This window comes from Rosa rugosa, chromosome 1, assembly GCF_958449725.1.
Source record: "Rosa rugosa chromosome 1, drRosRugo1.1, whole genome shotgun sequence".
NCBI classification, from domain to species: domain Eukaryota; kingdom Viridiplantae; phylum Streptophyta; class Magnoliopsida; order Rosales; family Rosaceae; genus Rosa; species Rosa rugosa.
Genome location: NC_084820.1, coordinates 52,793,397 through 52,809,117, shown reverse-complemented (window position 1 = coordinate 52,809,117; position 15,721 = coordinate 52,793,397). Strand labels below are relative to the sequence as shown.

Below are 15,721 nucleotides of genomic sequence, written 5' to 3'. Positions count from 1 at the left end.
AAAGTCTAAAGGGACGCTCGCTGGATAGCAAGCCTAAGCAAGCAAGAACAACCTCGCTATTCTAAGGAAAAAATCATTCATCTAGTCTAATATGCCAGCAAGCAATTGTGGTACAAATACAACTAGAAACATCTTAGAAAAAAGCTCATAGAGATTACTCCAACTTTAGAAGGCTTGTAACCAGATGTCTAATAGCAGAGACCTAGAAAAATGCTAGCTCCTTCCCCTTAGGGTTGGAGCCAACACCCTCCTCGGTCTCTTCCGGAGCCAACAACCTCGGCAACAGGTTGGTCTTGCTCTTCATAACTGAAGCAATTGCAACAAACTCAACCAGCCCAAGCGTGAGCTCAAAACCAGGCTCAAGAAACCAAGCCCACATCTGAGCAGATGGAGAAGAGCCCATCAGCCCAAGTTTAGGCCCAGGCCCACAAGCCCAAGTCCAAACCCGAGCAGCAAAAGGGACAACAGCCCTAGCCCGTATTGGCCAGGCTGCTGCTGCCGCGTTCCACCTTTCCGGAGGTCGCCCGGTCCACTGCACCATTAGATCCGGCAGAAAATTCGAGCAGAGATCTCTGGCAACCCAAGCCTTTGCACCCCTTACTTCAACTCCCACCGCAGTCAACTAGAAATCTGCCCCCAGCCGAGATCAGGCGAAGCGAGCCTCGTCCAATCCTGTAGAAAGACACCACCTCCGATCCGCTTCTGTGCTGCGATTGGAGTCCCACCGTGAAACAAATCGCAACTCTCGTCCAGATCCCATCTGTTTCCCCACAAAAACCACCGACCTCGCCTTGGGCTCGAGGCCGTAAGACTCACCGCCGCGTACGACCAAACTCGGTGTCAACACTGCTGCTCATCTCCAACGATGGTGCTGCTAAAACGCGGCTAGGGAAAAAACCCTAGCAGAGCGTTTTCTTTTTTTTATGCAAAAAATAACGATTATAGTATTTATAAGTTAGTTTTAAAGCAAATTCGAATATCACTATCAAAATATCAATAAAAAAAATTACAAAGACTTTCACAAGAAATAGATATATAGCTAGCTAATGAATTGCTTTTCCTTTTAGCATTATCTTAATTAGATAAATCTTCAATTAGATTAATCACTATGCCAAACTTTATGAAAACATTGTCCAGAGAATTAAATTACACTATACGTACCAATAATAAATTACACTATACCAATACCCTGCTTGTTTTCCAAGCCAATTTTTCAACTTATCAAAATAAGAATAGGTTTTTTTTTTTTTTTTTTTTTTTTGAGAAATAAGAATAGGTTTTAAAAATCTTTAATCCATGTGAATGCCCCAGTACTAAAATAGTGAGCATAAGAAAAGCTCTATTTTATCTTTGAGTAAGAGTTTATGTACCCCTCTGTCTAATGCATCCTTTTCAATATTCTTTGAAAGAGCCGGTGCATTGATATACATGTATTGATCTTATTAGCTAATGAGTGATTGTATGCATCTAGAGTTTAGAAAAAATAATTGAGGGTCGATAATTGAGAAAAGCACATCACTGCCCAATCTAGAAAAACGGCATCTATAAGGAAAGAGATAGATAGAAGAACGTCATCATTTTAGATTAGAAGAACGTCATCATTGTTTGGCAAATGAAAGCAAAACCTGCAATATCCAAGATCATTGAAAATTTGAAAGAAAGAAAGTAGAACACAAGCTGGTCTCCTCAACTTAAACAAATTGGCAAAGACAGGATGAGATCCCCTTAGATTGGGCTGTTGCTATGCTTTTGGACCTAACCCAAGTTCATTTGGGCTAAGAATAATTTCTACTTTGAGGAGGGAAGTGTAGCTCCTGCAGAGGGTTCAAACCAACAAAAAAAAAAAAATCCTGGGCTTAATTCACATTCAAGTAACTAAACATCAAATTAATCATACTCATGCCAATTTCTTACTTTGGATGATCCATTTTGCCACATGAGGTTAGGTTTTGGGTTGAATGATCGAGGATAGGAGAGGCAGCCTCTCTATCACTCCATTTATTATTCAAACTATCAAAGAAGAAGAACAATAGAAGGGGGAGTGACATACCTCCCAAAATTGGATTAACAAAAAGGAAGCTAAGGTGGAGACTCGTCTCAACACACTAATTTAGAAGAAGATATGCCATAATTTCAAAGTATCGGCTACTTTGTGAGCCTTTTCAAAAAAAAAAAAAAAAAATGAGAAGCTTGAAAAACCATTTGAGAAATATGGTATAAGCAATTAAACCAACAAAATCAAAGCTGCCAAGGATAAGAGAAGGTCTACTAATACCATCAAATACTATGGATGGATCAACCTTCAATCAAAGATGTTTCCAATCTCGAATGCAAATAAGTTCAATTGCCATTACCACCGCCTCGACTGACCCGGCCAGGAACATCAAGATCATGATTTGAGAAAAAAGCGCAACAAATTAAGTGACCCTAATAATCAAAAGAATAGCACTATAACTTCCTCATCCATCAAAATTAATCTTAGTCCAATTATAGAGAATGGATATTTGAAACCATGCTTCTCACATCATTGGATAATAATTTTTAAAGGTAATGCAACAAGAGCGGAAAAAAGTCGTGTTTTTTATTTGATTTATAATTTTTTGAACAAAGTTGTGAGATAGTTTAGTCGCATCTCAAAATTTGTTATCTACACCCCCAATTTTGTTTCTCTCTAATAATTTCACTTTTGGGTGCGGTTATTGGCACCCTACCATTTTCTTTGTTCACCCTAATTGCTTATTACATCTTACATTTTAATTTTAATTATTAAATTTATTTATCTAACCAATTTCTATTTCCAAGAATATCCTTATATGACATATCCAATTAAAAAATAAATATTTTTAACGAAAATCTCTAATTTAATTTATACCAATAAAAAATATATTAAAGTTTCCTAATAAAATCATAATCTGATTTACTTCCTTTTTAAAATTTATTTTTTTCTTTCAATTTCAATGTTCTCTATTTCAATCCATGTAAAAATATTAGTAAATTTACAACTATGAGCAATGAATAAGAGATTGATTTTTTCGGTGTTTTAAATTTTTTATTTGCAGAGTTCACAAAAGGTATTGCAAAGAATTTGATGAAGTTAACGCTAATGGTTTTGTTAATTGAATAACGAATTAACTACGAGGACTGAGACAACAAAAAGACAAAAAAAGTAATAAATTCAAATTTAGGTAGAGAAGATAAAAATTAATGTTATCCAATGAGAAATTTTTTTTTTTTTTTTTTTTTTTTTTTTTGAACCAAATCAATCATTTCATTCAACTCAAGCCAGAATGGCACGGATACATACATTCCCTTGCCATACCTAAGACAAGTTTAGGACGTGGTATGCTAGCACCACCCATTAGACAACCAATGCTCACTTATTCTAAAGCGAGCCTAATACTATGAAAATGAAGCATAGTAATTAGGCAAAGTTTAGGAAAATACGAAAATTAAAATTTCTCCTTGCCCTTAACAGTAGGGCTAGGAGGCTTTGAGAGATAAGCATAACAGATCTCTTGTGCATCAGTCACCTTCTTCGACTTTGGAGGATTTTTGTTTTTTGCCCCCAACAGCCTTCCTCTCTTCTTGTTTGGTGCAGGGTTGGCAGAGACCATCTCCTTTGGTACAAGAATATGTCCAGGTGCCTCAACCATTCCCAGGGATCTAGCAGAGAACTTACTGGTGAACATTGGCAGCTTTTGTTTCTTTGCTTGAACTTCGGGGAGGAGCGGTTTGAAGAGTTCTGGTAGCAGGAACTTGAGCTTTTGGGGGGATTTAGTAGGAGAGGGAGGCAGTTGACGTTTGTCAACCCTATTCGCCTTAGCTATGGTCTCCACTACTGCAGGTATACTTGTGTCTTCAAGAGTTTTTAGACCTGGAGTGTTCTCAACCGGTATGAATGGTGACACTTCCGTAACCTGCAAGCATGCTTCTGGAGCATTTACTTCAGGGTCGGGGATCACTGCCAGTGCCAGAGGTTGAGGAAACTCCGCACCTATCTCAGATAGAGCTAGGTCTCTTGCACGCAGGATAATAGGTTTACGTGGTTTGCATGCTTCCTTGGATTGGAAGAGTGACCTGCAAACATTTGGTAAAATCGGTGTTTGGACACCCTGAAAACGAAAGGTCCCATCAACAAATTTGTTAGCAGTAAAACCCAATGAAGGACCAACGATTTCTTTTCTTTGATCAGCTGTATTCGGTGTGGCATGACGCCCAAGTAGAGGGCAATGATCACTCTCATGATAAATCAAATTGCAGTGATCACACTTTCCCACCAAGTTCTCAAAAAAATATGAAATTTCAGCTTCCACCCCAGATGCAAGTTTTAGGGTTTTCTTGAGGAAAAATGGTTTTGAGATATCATGAGCCACACACACTCTAACCTTGCCCTGATTCGCAAACAGTTTATCATCCAGTTCAAGGAACTTACCAGCCACCGAAGCTATATTCCTAATCATGTCAGGCTCTTCAAATAGCGGCGGGATGTTTATGATGCGAACCCAGAAGAAGAGTAGAGTCAGAGCGACATCCTCAATAGGCGTAACGCCGTCATACTCCTGCAGTACGATCGGGGCGTGACTGAAACGCCATGGTCCTCCCTTCAAAACTTTATTTCGATCCTTTCTCAGGTCGAACGCTAGGACAAAACGGTTTGGAGCTCTTTCTTGAATCTTAAAATCCTTGTCCAAGACCCAAACTCGCTTGAGAAAGCGCTTCAGATCGTTCAAGGAGGCCGGCTTCTTCACCAGAGGACGTGCCAACAGAAAGGACTGCGTGGCCCGTCGTTGGATTCCACCAGAGGCATTGGAGACATCAATCACATCCCTGCTAGCAAGCGCCAGCGATGCAGCAAAGGAAGAGGTGACAGCGTCGATGGTGGACATGATGGCGGTACTGAGATCGAAGGAGGAGCGACGTACGTCGCTCAGTTTGCTAGGGTTGGGCGGCTGCACACAGAGCGCTGCCTTAGGGTTTTTTTTAACCTAGCTACACTGTGTGTGTATATGGTTAATGCAGATTAAATATGGTTAATGCATATTTAATTAATTGCTTATGTATTTATTTTTTCTTACATATTTGGATTTTAAAAAACTAGTGTGCTTACTAGTCATTTTACATTTGAGTAATATAATATTGGGCTAATTACTGTTTAGTACCCTGTGGTTTGAGTCCCAAATCAATTCAGTCCCTACACTTTCAATTTCATCAAAAACACCCCTGCGTTATCAAATCTCGTCCAATAGGTCATTCCGTCACTCTTCCGTTAAATGGTGCCGTTAAACTGCTGACTATGCCTGCCAACTCAGCTCAGGCGGGGCCCACATGAAAAGTAAAATTCCAAAATTGCCCCTGCCTCTATTTTACCTCCAGACCCAGCGCCGTCCTCACACACACACAAACATTCCCACCCAAATCATCCGACTTGTTCCGTTGACTCACTCCAGATCTAGCTCGTCGAGCCCTGCTACTACTGCCGGTCGCCGTCGGCGGTTCGAGAAACCTCCATATCAAAAGCAGCAGATGCAAAGAAAGAGAGGACCTTTTTCTGCTTGTGCTTCTGGGCATGATGATGTTGGTGCGTACGGGATTCAGAGCAGCTTTGGTGGCAGAGATGGTGTCATTTTGGATTTGCATAAGCGACTTGGGTTGAGACTTGGGTCCGGCGGCGGTGATGGGTTGCTTTGGCATACTGACTTGAAGCCTCACGCCTCCGGTGACTACTCGATCGCTGTGGTTCAGGCCAATTCGAGCCTTGAGGATCAGGGACAGGTGTTTACCTCTCCCTCTGCCACGTACGTCGGCGTGTATGACGGTCACGGCGGACCGGAAGCTTCTAGATTCGTCAACAAGGTGGGTTTTGTTTTGATTGATTTTATAGTTAAAAATTCCTGAGTGTTTAGGTTGAATTTGTGTAGAATTTGCCATGGAACAAGGTGGGTTATCTGTGGATGTGATAAAGAAGGCGTTCAGTGCCACTGAGGAGGAGTTTCTGCGTTTGGTGAAGCGATCGTGGCCGATGAAGCCGTCAATTGCTTCTGTCGGGTCATGTTGTTTGGTCGGGGCTATAACAAATGACGTTCTGTATGTTGCGAATCTGGGGGATTTGAGAGCAGTCCTTGCAAATGAGTTCTCTCGAAGAATCCTCATCTCCAGCATCACCACCGAGTCCTTGCACGGATTCGCCAGATCGAAGTCATCTGGTGTGACTCGTCGAAGTCCACTACTCCCTTGTTCCTTCCCATTTTCTCAGATTCACTCTCCTTTGTTTTCTTATGTTCTGGATCTATTAATTTTTTTTTTTTGCAGAACAACAAATGCGTGATTAAGAATTGATCAAAGTATATGGTTTCTTGTTTAAAGATGAGAAATCAAATCCATCAGGTTCTATGTTTTTGACAGAAGAATGATGGATTGAGAAGTATTTGACAAATTGAAGAAGAAAAAGCAAAAAAACTTTGAGAATTAAAATAATTAGTAGCAGCCACAAAAAGAATGGGTTTTGTAATATGATTCATGATGGGTGTAGGCTTTTGCTAAGAGAACTGGAGGTAGTAAAATTGCTGAGGGGAAGAACAAGGACAGAGCTGGGTCTGGAGGTAAAATAGAGGCAGGGGCAATTTTGGAATTTTACTTTTCATGTGGGCCCCGCCTGAGCTGAGTTGGCAGGCATAGTCAGCAGTTTAACGGCACCATTTAACGGAAGAGTGACGGAATGACCTATTGGACGAGATTTGATAACGCAGGGGTGTTTTTGATGAAATTGAAAGTGCAGGGACTGAATTGATTTGGGACTCAAACCACAGGGTACTAAACAGTAATTAGCCCTATAATATTTCAATAATTCATGTGTTTGTAAGGTGCTTTTACATAGCCGTCACAACTAATCCTAATTTGGTCACCAAATATCTCACAAATGTCAAAAGATACAAATTCTACTTCCTCAAATTCTCAAAAAATTAGAATATATTCTACCTCATCTATCACTTTCCCCGCATCTTCTTCATTTCTATACCCTAATTGAACGGTCAATTTGCTACGCTTCTCTAACTGCCGAGCAACAGAGATTGTTGCCAGCCACTTAAATGGGCGGCAACGGTGGGTAATCCGGCCATGATCGGATTAACGAGGTGCAGGAATAAATTTATAATTTTTATTTTTTAGCAAAAGAAAGATAAATCAAACAACAAATTAAAAAAAAAAGAAAAAAAGAAGAGAGACCAGAATATTAAGACTCTGAGTTGGGCATTTCTTGAAAGATTATCAGGGTGAATCAATGATTAGGAAGCGTTTGAGATTCTGTTTTAACTTATTACCATAACAGTAGACATTGGTACATCGACACCTGACCGTTATTGGTAAAACAGCTTTGCAGCTTACGCAATGAAGTATAATAAGAGCTCTCACCATCATCACCATGGAGTGTCGAGCTCCAACTGGTCAACAATGGCCAGGAAGAGAAGCACAAGACTCACCTTGTTCTTCTTCCTCCTCCTCTCTCTCATAGCCTTCGGGGTCTTTGTCCCTGTCTTTGCTCTTCTACCTTCTCTTTCCCAATCTCAAAATGACCAACAGCACCATCCAACAACCAAAAGCGTAAGTCTTTTACTTTCTAAAAGCGTCAAATCTCATTGGAAATGGAAACTCAGTACTGGGTTTTGATTGTGGGTCAGTTTGGTTTTGTTTCAAATCATTTGCAGAAGCAAAGCACTCAGCTTTGATCGTTATCCGGGTCCATTAGGTGTTTGATTTCTGGGATTTGATCTCTGATCCCATGTATAGTGAATGACATTCAACTTGGTTGGGAAAGTTGAAAGGAGATGATAGTTTATGGGAGGAATTTTTAGAGTGAATTTTACTTTTTGAGCTATGTTTCAGCTACCCAATAGAAGGCTGATAAGAATTACATGGTTAGTGTTTAGTAAATTGAGGATCAAGTTGGAGAGAATCACTAATTGTACTCGATTATAGTTAAAAAAAACTCTGTGTGTGTGTGTGTCATTACTTCATCTAGTGGATTGAGAAGTTTGTTTGGTTGATTTGCAGAGTCCAGATTATGTCAGAAAGTTTGAAATTTCAGAAGACAGGTTCTGGAAAGATGGTCAGCCTTTCCAGATCATTGGGGGTGACTTGCATTATTTTCGGGTTCTTCCTGAGGTATTCTTTCTTCTTTGGTCTGTCTGATTGTTTATAGTGTTAAATATATACATCACCAGCTGAATTCATCAAGTTGAAAGAGCATGCTGAAACTCCTCAGTCATTACATGCTTCAAAGTTGCTCCTTTATAGAATACAGTTTAATGTTTGTTGAGAAAATGACCATTTTTATTTAGTGAAGTCTTGAATGTATTGATGTGGTTATGTGGCAGTACTGGGAAGATAGGCTATTGAGAGCAAAGGCGCTGGGATTAAATACTATTCAAACTTATGTACCCTGGAACCTGCATGAACCAAGAGCTGGTACTTTGAATTTTGAGGGTATTGCAGATTTAGTGTCATTTCTCGAACTCTGCCAGAAGCTTGGGTTTGCTGTTATGCTTAGACCTGGGCCATATATATGTGGAGGTCAGTAGTGACTATCAAGATTTATGAAATTTCTGCATTCCTTTATGTTAACTATACAGATGAGAACCTTCTATATTTCCCTTTCCCCTAATACGTATCTTGTATTTCGAATCTGTTTTGTTTTAAAGCTAAATGTTATCCTTTATTTGGTCTTGCAATATATTGTTCTATTTGGTCTACTTCTAGTCTTAAATGTGTGGGAGATACATCTGATACTTGAGTTCCAAGTGTTCTTGCTTTTTTTTATTTTATCCTCAGTTGCCACGTAGTAGTGGTGGTGCTGATAATGTAATAACAATGGAGATAATAACTGTTATTGAATATGCTTAAATTGTAGAGTGGGATTTGGGTGGTTTCCCTGCTTGGTTACTTGCCATCAAGCCAGCTCTCACACTAAGATCATCTGACCCAGCTTTCCTTCAATTGGTATGTTTTCCTTATGCATTGTCTTCTTTTTAGATATAGCATGTATGGTATACCAGTCTAGAGCATGCACGTTTTGGTTAAGAGGTATAATATATTGGATTCTGGTGATATGAATTTGACATACAAGTAGGACATGGTCCGCGACTACCTATGTATTTGTTGATTTGCAGCAATTTGATATCTGCTCAATTGTGAACTGTTGAAGGTTGAAAGATGGTGGGGAAGCCTACTTCCAAAGATAGCTCCTCTTCTTTATGGAAATGGTGGTCCAATTATAATGGTTCAGGTATGTTGATATTTAGTGTTTCGCTTGACCCATTTCCATGATGCTTAAAACATTATAAAAAAAAAAAAAAAAAAAAGACAAACACGTACAATGCTAGGAATGAAGTGTCTAAGTTGCAAAAACTGGACGAGAGCTCTTGTTGAAGTGTTGGTATTCAACTTAATTATGGGCAACTCTCTACATTGTTATGGCCAGGGCCTTCGATACAATGTCTGCAAAGTAGCTTCATTTATATTTCCAAAGTAAGATTTTGTCCTTTTTGGAGAAAAGAATCTAATTATGGTGCAACGTCATACCAAAAATATCTTCATAATCTGTATCAGTGAGGGAGTCTAGGAAGTGATAGACATTATACAGAGATTGAATTAATATCAGAATCCTATGTAGCTCTAAAACAATTTGTTGAGAATTTTGATGCGTAATTGTATATTCTTGAATTGACACAAGGGACTGGTGGTATTAAAAATTGAAAATATGGATACCAAGAGATAGTATTCCATGGCATTTCTTTTTACTATGTACTTTTGAGTTCCAGGGTTAATTCCTAACCACTAAGACATGTGGCAGCAAAATTGTTATGACACTTCCAAATTGTCTCACTTTTCCTTTTGATCAACACTGTCCTTATATATCATCTTAGAGGTGTCTGATTTACTGTTCAACCTTGTCAAACTAATTGTTCAAGATGCTTGATTCTCTTACTTTGAGATTGTCTTGTTGGTAAATCACAATAAATCAGGATTTTGCAGATTGAAAATGAGTATGGTTCATATGCAAGTGACAAAGCTTATCTTCATCACTTGGTCTCATTGGCTAGAAAGCACCTTGGGGATGAAGTAATTTTGTAAGTCATTCAGCCTTGTGTTCATAGTCCTTTGCAAATATTGTTGTTAATTTGATGCTTATGCCAGAGAACAATCATGATTCATTCATGGTGGCTACATGTGTTGCCTTCAAACATGACCTAGTTAGCGGTCGCTCCAATTAGTATATAGAAAGTGGTGTTCTAATAATTTACTTTGAGCAGATGGACATTTTGACATAGCACTGTATTACAATGTTCACGTTTCATTTTCATTGTGGTAGGTATACTACAGATGGAGGTTCTAGGGAAACTCTGGAGAAAGGAACAATTCGTGGAGATGCTGTCTTTTCTGGTAAAGTTCACCTTATATATTTTTATACTGTATAAACTTGTGATCATGAATTACTTTATTCAATACCGTCTTCAATAATGTATGCCATACTAAAGCTTAACAGAATTTTATACTGTTCACATAGTATTGGCTCTTGACACAATATAGGCACTCTTTAGAGTGCATCATGTGCTCTTCTTATAACCTCTAATCTTTATTTTTGATTTGCAGCTGTTGACTTCACTACTGGTGATAATCCTTGGCCTATATTTGAGTTACAAAAAGAGTTCAATGCCGCAGGGAAATCACCGCCACTTTCTTCGTAAGTTTCTAGTTAGTCATCATTGATTTTGTTCTCTGGTAATCAAAATGCTCATGATACTTGCTTCAGGGAGTTTTACACAGGTTGGCTAACACACTGGGGGGAGAAGAATGCGCAAACTGATGCTGATTTTACAGCAGCTTCCTTAAAAAGAATTTTAGAAAGAAATGGTTCTGCAGTGCTTTATGTATGCACTAATATTCATTCTTGTCGTGCTATGAAGTAAAATTATATGGTAAAGCCTTAACCTTAAATTTCATATTTCCAGATGGCACATGGAGGAACAAACTTTGGATTTTATAATGGAGCAAACACTGGTTCAGATGAGTCTGATTACAAGCCTGATCTCACTTCCTATGATTATGTAAGAACAAGTTTTCTTATTTGTTGTAACTCTGGTCTAAATCTATGCTACAAACTATAAATGCAAAACTGCTAACACCAATTTGCCCAGGATGCACCAATTAGGGAGTCTGGGGATGTGAGCAATGCAAAATTCAAAGGTATGGTTTTAAGCTGTATATTCTCTTAAGTGGAGTAATATTATCTTTCTAAATAACAAGGTTTATCAAAAATGCTGTTTCTTTCAGCACTTAGGAAGGTTATAGAGCAATACAGTTCAGAATCTCTCCCTCCAATTCCATCTGATATTGAAAAGAAAACATACGGATATATTCACGTATCAAAAACCGGGAATTTGTTTGATATGATACATGATTTTGATGTGGTTGAATCTGAAAACCCAATAACAATGGAGTCGGTAGGCCAGGTGTGTAAGATTATATGCTTACTTGCAACAAGTGATCTAAATATCTTCCTGCCTTACATTCCAATGTACCATCTATTTATCAGTACTCCTTGTTTTCAGATGTCTGGATTTTTGTTATATGTAACTGAATATGCTGCAAAGGACTATGATGGTGGAAACATTGTATCCATACCAAAGGTACTGCAGCCTTCGCATATTTTACAATTAAGCTGATGATTTTTACGTTTAGGTTTATGATGTGTGAGTTAATTTTCTATGTAGCACTGCTCGATATTTGTTTTCTCTCTTCCGCTGAGGTGACAAAATTAGTATTGTCGTTTGTTTAGAGTCCAAGCCTCACAGCGATCCATTGTTTGTTCAGTGTATGAAATATATCACAGAATCTTTTATTAGTCTAAAAAGGATTGAAACATTTACTTCATGTTTCAGGTGCATGACAGAGCTCAAGTTTTTATATCATGTCCTTCTCAAGATGGGCATGGAAAACCAACATACGTTGGCACATTTGAAAGATGGTCGAATCAACCACTGTCCCTTCCTAATACTAAATGTCTCTCCAAAATCAGCTTATATGTGCTGGTAACCCCAATCTTCTCTATTTTCCCCTTCATTTCCTTTTACTTTCATTTCTTATCAGGAAAATTAAATAATGGATCTTCACAGCTTTATATAGTTCATAACACATAAGTATTGATGTACATCTCTCTGATAGAATAAGCTTTAATTGTTTTCCATTATTTCTTCTTTCTCTATAAATGTTCAATTTCCCCTGTTTTTCCTGTTTAATTTGGTATTTTCTGTTCTTGTAGGTTGAAAATATGGGACGTTTAAATTATGGGCCATATATCTTTGACATGAAGGTAAAGTGCATGCAATAAGAAACTGTATTCTCTATTTCATAATATATTTTATGAAGCAGAAGGTAATTGGTAAGATCATTCAACTCGTAGTAATCAAAATTTGTCCTAGTTGCGTTTGATTGCATATGGAGTCTTTATCTGTTTTTCTTGTTCAATTTATAAGATATAATGTTCAGTAGTAGTTTTTACTTTGCAAAACAATGAGCAATGAATCATGGATGTGGTTGCAAATTCCATCATTTGTTAAGTGGTTAATTAGGACTCACTCTTTTACTACACATCAATATTGAGGCAAGACATATTCGGTATGCCAGTTAGTCAAGAATTTGAGTTCTATCAATATACTAGCACGATCGGTGATATTTGACTGGTTTTACTTGCTCTCATTGTAGGGTATTCTATCTTCTGTTTATCTGGATGGAAGAATTCTCCGTGGATGGAAAATGTACTTGTTGCCTCTACTCAACCTGAACGAGAATCCGAAAGTCAATCCCATAATTCAGGCTACAGATTCTGGATTCATTACAATGTCAACCCGTAAAAAGTTAAAACTGAAGTCAAGTATGCTTCTAAATATGTCTTCAGTTCTTTTCTATTTAGTGTTGCAAAGCTGCAACATTAATAAGGTCACCATTTTGATCACGAGAAAAAAATGAATATTGACATTGGTTTTCTTTTGCAGCAACTGCTTCAAATGAACCAGCATTCTATGCTGGAAAGTTTTCTATCAGCAAACAAGACAAAATAAAAGATACGTTCATATCATTGAGTGGTTGGGGTAAAGGAATTGTGACTATTAACAATTTCAATATAGGAAGATTTTGGCCGGTAAATTAGTGCTTCTCTCTACATCATTTGTACAATATCTCCTGTGTATTGTAGAACATGCATGTATTCTTTCACTCTACATATTAAGACATGGGTGCATTTTGCAGTTAAAGGGACCACAGTGCAACCTTTATGTTCCTGCTCCTATCCTTAGGCATGGGGAGAACATTGTGGTATGAAATCCCAAAAGCTATTTTTTCTCTCTCACTTATTTTTGACAGAGTTCTTCTCTCTTATTTTTGTCACGTTTCGCAGGTGATATTTGAGTTACAAGCGCCAAACCCTGAGCTTGTGGTACACTTGGTCGATCAGCCAGACTTTACCTGTGCTCCAAGTAAATCGAATCTGCATCAGTTGTAGTGCAATTATTATATGAGATGATCTGGGTTTTGCTCGAAAACTTGAAAAGGGTGGAACTTGACTGTTCTTGATTTAGAAATGCTAGCACATCTGAAATATCTTCCATCATGTTCGTCATACAGAGTTAATGGAGACACAAATCAAGCAATGAAGCATTATACAAGGTTCTCTGTCTTGTAGAGTAAAGAAAGAAAGATGTATAGATTGTTATAAGTATGAGTGACGAAATTCTGAAACTAAAAGTGAGGATGTTAAGCAAATTGTTAGCTCTCGCATATGCGGAGGCCATTCATTCTATATTAGATCTTGTTTTCCAGCGTCAAGTAAGCTTTGGTCTATTGGACAAAAAGAGAGCCACTTATTTTATTCCAAGTGTTTCAGCATCGTCTTACATTCAAATTCAAAATTACATCGGTCTTGAATTAGAACTTACAACTCAAATGTAGCAAATTTGCTCCGACGTCCCAACAAACACAGAGGGACAGCCAACACTACGCTACAGAAATTACAGGTTACATCTACAGAAAGAAACTCATTTTGAAGGCTGCTTTGAGTCATCCTTTGATTCTTGTTTTGATGACAAAGCAGCACTTGCTGCTGCCGACATGGCAGCTGCAGCTACACCCAGCTTGGCACCACCTGCAGCCTTCATTGCACCAGCTACTTTTGCAAATGCCGCTATTCCGCCCACAAGTATAGCTCTCAAGGCAACTGTTGGCTTTATTGCCATATCTTATGCTACCTGCAATCTCCAACGATATTAGACTTCCACCTGGGCCGACCAACTCTATTGAACATCAGAAAGTTGAATGTTCCACACCCAAAAATGAAAAATAATGGAAATCACAATGCAATTACATAGCATAGGGATAACGGCACATTGGTTTCCGTCACGGATTTACCAAAACAAGGGGAGAAAAAAAAAAGGGGTGGGATATGCCCTCAAGGACTTAAAGATCTGGAAGCATATGCCCTTTAAGGCTTAGCATATGCTTACAAGTGGTGCTGATTCATGAATTGGCTTAAAGAAAATCATCCCCTTCCTTACCTTTTCAATCTTTCACATTTTGTAAAGCTGATGGAGCTTTTGTTTTCGACAAGTACAGCTTTTTCAATGTATATTTAGCTAGAAAAAACTTCCAATTAGAGTTCAAAATAAGTTCTAATGGATCATCCCCAGAATGGTAAAATAAATATGGCGACAAAGTTCTCCAGCAAAACATGAGAAAATCTAATCCGAAAGAAGTAGCTGCAATCATCAACAACCTCGCTTATAACAGAATTCTCATCCTATAGCTGCCTAGACAATTTAATCTTAACCTTATAAATAGAACTAACTTGACATAAAAATTAGGTACCCCTTCCTCTCCAATATAGAAAAAACATTCTACATGATGATTGGCAATTAGAACAATAATATAATCAAAGCTCTAAACCTTTTTGCAGATCATACAAAGCTACACAAGCCCCAAATCGAAACTGTTATTTTTCACCTCAAGAATTTCATAGACTTTCTAACAAATATTATGACACTCAGAAATTGAAGAGGTTTCCGGGCTCTGAAAAATGTGGTGAACTCAACATTTGGTGGGTATCTTTTTTGTCAGGGACTGCCATTATAATTGGGATAGTGTGTTGCAGAACGTATAGAACAATGCATTGTTTCTTCAAACAAATTCTCATAGCAGGTTTTTGCATAAAGAAATCAAATCACAAATGCCCAGGTGATGGATTCACCCGTAATCATAAAATTCAATCACAAAGGAAACATATCCAATTACAGAATTCCTAAAATCGATATCAGAGAGTTAGAAAGCGAACCTCCAAACCAAAAGACAAGCTCAATTCCTGGGCAAAGTTGAAAGCTTTCTTGTTTGCAAGAAAACAAAATTTGGGGAGAGAGAAAGAGAGAGAGAGGAGTGAGAAAATTGTAAACGGTGCTTCGTACCTCTTATTAAGTAGCTCCTACTCTCTCGGAAACTAGAAATGAGGTATAAGGTGCCCTTGGATCTCTCTCTCTCTTGAAAACATCCTAGTTTTACATCAGGCCCAACAGCCCAATTACTTGCTTGCCATCAACTATGCACGGGGCAAAATACTGTGTCGTATCGTATTAAGTTTGTTTTGTATATTTATCGTGAAATACGATAACAAACTATTAAGTTAATG

The 15,721-nt window shown here is 38.2% G+C and overlaps 3 protein-coding genes across 3 annotated transcripts; 2 read left to right on the top strand and 1 right to left on the bottom strand.

Moving 5' to 3' along the window:
- Positions 1–5,402: 5,402 nt before the first annotated feature.
- Positions 5,403–6,130, top strand: LOC133740878 (probable protein phosphatase 2C 78). The gene is made up of 2 exons (XM_062168822.1): positions 5,403–5,853; positions 5,919–6,130. Exons 1-2 carry the CDS (start codon positions 5,524–5,526, stop codon positions 5,955–5,957), a joined length of 369 nt encoding a protein of 122 aa, XP_062024806.1. The 5' UTR covers positions 5,403–5,523; the 3' UTR covers positions 5,958–6,130.
- Positions 6,131–7,098: 968 nt separating this feature from the next.
- LOC133725422 (beta-galactosidase 17) lies at positions 7,099–13,875 on the top strand. Its single transcript, XM_062152685.1, has 20 exons — positions 7,099–7,130; positions 7,368–7,596; positions 8,047–8,157; positions 8,370–8,565; positions 8,903–8,991; positions 9,197–9,277; positions 10,027–10,121; positions 10,364–10,434; positions 10,645–10,735; positions 10,805–10,922; positions 11,004–11,099; positions 11,190–11,238; positions 11,326–11,504; positions 11,604–11,681; positions 11,934–12,083; positions 12,314–12,364; positions 12,757–12,925; positions 13,047–13,192; positions 13,300–13,365; positions 13,448–13,875. Exons 1-20 carry the CDS (start codon positions 7,114–7,116, stop codon positions 13,550–13,552), a joined length of 2,187 nt encoding a protein of 728 aa, XP_062008669.1. The 5' UTR covers positions 7,099–7,113; the 3' UTR covers positions 13,553–13,875.
- Positions 13,876–13,890: 15 nt separating this feature from the next.
- Positions 13,891–15,531, bottom strand: LOC133725423 (uncharacterized). The gene is made up of 2 exons (XM_062152686.1): positions 15,374–15,531; positions 13,891–14,294 (listed from the first exon to the last, which is right to left on the bottom strand). Exon 2 carries the CDS (start codon positions 14,280–14,282, stop codon positions 14,085–14,087), a length of 198 nt encoding a protein of 65 aa, XP_062008670.1. The 5' UTR covers positions 14,283–14,294; positions 15,374–15,531; the 3' UTR covers positions 13,891–14,084.
- Between the last annotated feature and the right edge of the window lie 190 nt (positions 15,532–15,721).